The following is a 5,634-nucleotide window of genomic DNA, read 5'->3' as shown; positions in this document are numbered from 1 at the left end:
GATATCAAATATGCTTGTCCCACGGGGAATGTCAACTTTTAGAAAGCTAACTATTTCCAAACCTGAAAACAGATCTCCTCAAGCTGTGGATTTTGGCCTGCTTCCATGTGGATTCATTTAAGAACAATTTCTCTTAGAACAGTTGCTTTAAGCTTATTGGGTGAGTGGTGCACTCATATTTGAGATTCAGTGGATCAGGTCCCTCCCTACTGATGACAAAGCAAGGCCCAGTCTCCACGTCCTTGAAGACTCAGAGCCAGACAGGTATCCACTGAGGGCTGGGCAACGAGAGAGAAAACAAAGATTAAAAGCGGTGTGAAGAGGACACTGCTTCCCAGGGTCATGTATAAAATTTACTCGGAGAAGAAACAGGCCCCAGAAACAGCCATTACTATCCCAAGCCTAAGGAAAAGGTGGACGGACCTGAGCCAGTCTGTGGTTGGAGGACCAGTGAGCATGCACTCTCCAAGAGATGAACGGTGCTGTTGATAGCTTTAAAGAAATGTTACTGTATTCTCCTCACTCTTTTAGCTGATTTCTGAGTTCTCCTTTTCTGATGTTGGGGTTCAACATAAATCTTCGTCAATGGGCCAAAGGTTTAAGACTTTAGATTTTCAAGATAAAGTGAAAGAAACTAGGATGTAATAATCTAAATATACACATTCCAGAGGAGTTTTTCTGCAGACTTTTGGAATTCTATTAAGTGATTTGCAGTAATTTAAAAACATGGCCCTAAATACATGAGGTTGGGGAGCTGCTGAGCCTTTTCCGCCCGCTCCCCCGCCCCGTGCGATGCTCCAGTAGCATGCACCGCGCTCACTCTGAGCTCCGGGCTCCTGCTAAGCTAGCGCTGCAGCGTCTCCCTTCAGCCACTATCATGATTATCTATCGGGACCTCATCAGCCACAATGAGATGTTCTCCGGCATTTACAAGATCCGGGAGACCGTGGGCGGGCTGTGCCTGGAGGTGGAGGGCAAGATGGTCAGTAGAACAGAGGGTAACATTGAGGACTTGCTCATTGGTGGAAATGCCTCCGCTGAAGGCCAGGAGGGCGAAGGTACCGGAAGCACAGTAGTCGCTGGGGTGGATATTGTCATGAACCATCACTTGCAGGAAACCAGCTTCGCAAAAGAGGCCTACAAGAAGTCCATCAAAGATTGTATGAAATCAATCAAAGGCAAACTTGAAGAACAAAGACCAGAAAGAGTAAAGCCTTTTATGACAGGGGCTGCGGTACAAATCAAGCACATCCTTGCTAATTTCAAAAACTATCAGTTCTTCATTGGTGCAAACATGCATCCAGATGGCATGGGTGCTCTCCTGGACTACCGTGAGGATGGTGTGACCCCATTTATGATTTTCTTTAAGGATGGTTTAGAAATGGAAAAGTGTTAATGGATTTGGCGGTTACCTTGGATCTATCACTTGTCATAACTGGCTGCTGCTTGTCATCCACACAACACAGGGATTTTAGACAAATGGGACTGATGTCATCTTGAACTCTTCGTTTATTTTGACCATGATTTATTTGGAGCAGAGGCATTGTTTTTTAGGGAAAAAAAAAAACATGTCATGTAGGTTGTCTAAAAATAAAGTGCATTTAAACTAAAAAAAAAAACAAAAACAAAAAACCATGGCCCCAAAATTCCATCAAGGAGTGAGGTCAAAATCCCTTCCCTTGAATCTGAGCAGATTTGTAATGACTTCAACCAATAAAATATATGAGGTGTGATGTTATGTCCTGACTTCCAAGGCTAATCCTCTTGGATGATCTCCCTGGAGGAAGACAGCCACCGTGTAATTATCAAACTCTGCTAAGTCTGCTGAGGCCATGTCTATGCCTCTGCTCTGCAGTCCCAGTTCAGATCCCAGCTGACAGCAGCATCAACTGCTGGCCACATACAAGGGCCATCTTTCTTTTTTCAATGCAAACAGAACATTGTGTGTGTGTCTGTGTGTGTGTAATGTGATCCTAATTATATTGAACAAACAACATATGTATGAATTTTTGATTTGTTTTTCAGACAAGGTCTCAAGTTGCCCAGGCTGACCTAAACTGAGATCCTTCTGCCTCACCCTCTTGAGTATCTGGGATTACAGTTTGTTCCTCTACATTCAGATGAAGTTTTTATTAACTTCTAATTATTCCCTCTAGCAACTATTGAGTCCTTAGCCAATTGTGCTAAGGAACAACCTCTGTTCTGTGCTCTCTCTTTTTTTTTTTTTTTTGGTGGTACCAGGGATCTAACTCAGGACCTTGCGATTGTGAGGCAGGCCCAGTACCACTGAGCTAAATCCCGCCCCCCATGCTCTCTTCTTTGAATCCTGTTCTTCCTAAGGTGTCCAGGTGCTGCTGACTGTCTTCTTACATCCTATGCTGGTTTTTTTTTCCTCCAGAAAGGCTCCAAACAAGTCCTTATACAAGAACAAGAGGGTCTCCTTGGACATCCAGTCCAGAGAAGCTCCAGATGGTCCAGCCCCATCTAACTGCTGGGTGAAATTGCTTGAGAGATTCCAAACAAGAACTTTCCAGTTGAGCTCTTCTCAAGTTCCTTATCATCAAAATTTTTAGCAGATAAAAAGGCTGTTTTAAGCCACTAAATTTTGGGGTATTTGACTATGGAGCAATAGTAACCTGAAATATAGTCTGTTGATAGTTTGTGGTTTTAGAGGAAAACGACATAAGACAGTCTTGTTTATAAACATGTTACAAATTTGCAAGACAAGGTTAGTAATAGTTTTTACAAAAATCCCATTATGCCCTCAATGACCATTATGTTCTTAAAAATTACACATGCCCAGTCAGGTTCCATGTAGTCAGTAAGTCGTGGCTATCAGTCAACAGGGCACAGTTCATCGTATTTGCATACTATTATTTATAGTAGTTAAATTTGTATTTTTCTTTTTTGTTATTTTTTTCATTTGCTAGATGGAAAATATTTATTATAAAATATTTGTTATATAAGATATTGTATCAAGTGAACACATTTAATCTTCGGAATGAGCTGACATGGTAGGTATTATTATTACTAACCCCACTTGACAGATGGGGAAACTGAGTCATGGAGCTATTAAGTATCTAGTTCATGGACACATAAATTGTAAGTATTAGATTTGGAATTTGACTGCAGGCAATTTAGTTTGAATCCATAAACTCTGACCTCTGCTGTCTCTCAATTTTGCATCATTTTATTCCCAATTCACACATACACACTCTGAAGTGGTACACTGAAATCCAAAAGATGTAAAAAAAAAATAATATTAAAAGTATATAGCTTAGGATAATGTCATACATGCAGGTGATCACCAGAATTCATGTGCAAATATAAAACATGTTTCTATATAGACTGGGACAAGTGAATCAGAATAAATAGCTGAACATTAGACTTTATAAGATTATTTTATCCATTAGCGCTGTGTCTAGAACATTCTCTGTTATGAAACTGCCATATACATGAAGAAACTCATGTATTCCCCTTGTATGTATGTATGTATGTATGTATTTATTTATTTATTGGTACTGGAGATCGAACTTGGGACCTTGCACTCGCAAGTCAGGCGGTGGAACCACTGAGCTAAATCCCCGGCCCTCCCCTTGTTTTTAAACATAGCACAATGACCTTCTGGATAAACCAACAGAATTTGTCTAGAACACATGCAAAATAATACTTCCCTGTAAAAACATTACAAATTGTATAGCTACGGGACAGGTGTGACCAATAATATAGAAGGGTCGCTTATGTGTTACCTGCTATAGTAAACTTGCCATGCCGTTGCCAATTACCAAGCAAAAATCTATCTACCTAGTGACATCATGTTTGGCAAGAAAGCATTAGAAGCAATCGGAGAAGCTCCCTTTCCAAATGGCTCTGTGTGTGTCACTTAACAACGACGATATACAGTGTGGAGGTGTAACTACTATCCTATGTAGTGATTAGACGTGGACTCCAGAGCCAGGGAGCCGAAATCTGCATCCCAACTCTTCCTCTTGCTGGCAAGGGGACCTTTGGCAAAGTACTTAGCCTCTCTGCCTCAGTTTCCTCATGTGTAAAATAAGAGTAATAATAGTACCACCCTGAAGCTGCTAAGGGAACTGAGTAAGTCAGTGCTATAAGGCACTTAGGACAGTGCCTGGCACAAGGTATCTGCTATATAAATGTTTGTCAAATAAGTAAATAAAGTGTGTGCTAATAGATATTTCATCCTGCAGTTGGACAGAACCACTGAAGCACAGTGTACACATGCAGAATATGTGTAATACATATGAGGAGAAATGTGTGAGAACATTTGTTTTGAAACTAAAAGCTAATATTACAGAAGAGGCTTTTTGTTAGGTTAATAGTTGTTTTGTGAGCTATTATATAAATAGAAAAAGTGGGCCCATTTAAATATTGATGGGGTGCTAGCTATGGGTTCAGCAAGAATAAAAGAGTAAATAATTGTCCTCAAATATCAATCCACACCTAATTTTATCCACAAAGAATAGTGAGTAGCTAAAACTGTCTCCAAAACTTAATTAAATATTGAAGGAAATAAAGAAAACTGTAAATACAATTCACTTATAGCTTTGAGCACCTTTGCCCTGGGCTGTGTGAACAGGCAACAGTGAATACCACACTCCTTCACACTATGCTTTGTTGATTTTGTAGACTAGTGGACCACAGTTATTCCTTGCAATGAAGAATTACAAAATCTTTGTGACATACCACAATCCATGTACTGCTCATGCAGCTGGGACTACTGGGGAGATGAGCTTGGTAGCACTGTTGAAGCTGCCTGGCTCACCACTAACTGGTGGTCACCTGGTGATCAGCTGGGCAGCTGGCTCACATCCAGGTGGCTCTCGTGCTCCAGCAGACCAGTCCAGGCAGGCTCCATGGTAGTGAAAGGTGCAACAGAGCACCCAGAAACATCCAAAACCTCCTGAGGTCTAGGCTCAGAACCGCACACTGTCACTTGCAGCACATTCGATCAGCCAAGTGAGCCAAACCCACACTCAAGATGTGGGAAAACAGATGCCACCACTTTAGTGACCCAAACCACAAAGTCACATGGCAAAGGAAATGGCTACAGAGAGGCAAAGTCAAAGACCATTTCAATGATGCAAAGTGCATTTTTAAATAGACTTGAATATACTGGTGATCTGTATTGATATGAACTGCTGAAAATGGGAGCTGTGGTTGTCAAAAGTTTAAGGCCACTCTGATTCTACAATCAGCTCAAGGGTATCCTGGTTTGTAAAACCACCATTTCCTAACAAGACCAAATTGGCACATAAATATATATCAAGGTTTTCTGGTACTCAACATTTTCAGTGTTTCTTAGAGAAAAAATCAACAATGTATCATTGGATTCACTTGAAAACCATAAACAACAGAATAGGTACTACGCAGCACCTAATTAGCAGCTGAATGCCCTAATCCCTACTTCAAAATAAAAAATCATCCTGTGTTGTAAGGATGGTTTTCTTAATTGAACAGGTGTGTGGTGCCTTTACCTCAGAGAAACAAATATTTGAAGCAGATTCTCATTATACTCAGTTAATTGTGTCAGGTCTTTACTCTTCAGTGTTTTTCTTGCTGAAAGATGTGAGGTATTGTGCAGATATATACTCAAATGGCCAAACATTTATG

General features: G+C 40.6%; 1 protein-coding gene across 1 annotated transcript; it reads left to right on the top strand.

The window, feature by feature from the left end:
• The first annotated feature begins 812 nt into the window (after nt 1-812).
• LOC101714195 (translationally-controlled tumor protein-like) lies at nt 813-1,606 on the top strand. The gene has a single exon (XM_087180492.1). The coding sequence runs from the start codon at nt 878-880 to the stop codon at nt 1,394-1,396; it is 519 nt and encodes a 172-aa protein (XP_087036618.1). The 5' UTR covers nt 813-877; the 3' UTR covers nt 1,397-1,606.
• The last annotated feature ends 4,028 nt before the right edge of the window (nt 1,607-5,634 follow it).

Source organism: Heterocephalus glaber, unplaced genomic scaffold, assembly GCF_053883595.1.
Source record: "Heterocephalus glaber isolate CG9 unplaced genomic scaffold, H.glaber_assembly_v1.0 deba00001463, whole genome shotgun sequence".
Lineage (NCBI taxonomy): Eukaryota > Metazoa > Chordata > Mammalia > Rodentia > Bathyergidae > Heterocephalus > Heterocephalus glaber.
The sequence above is the reverse complement of the archived record's forward strand: the minus strand, read 5'-3'. Positions and strand labels throughout refer to the sequence as shown.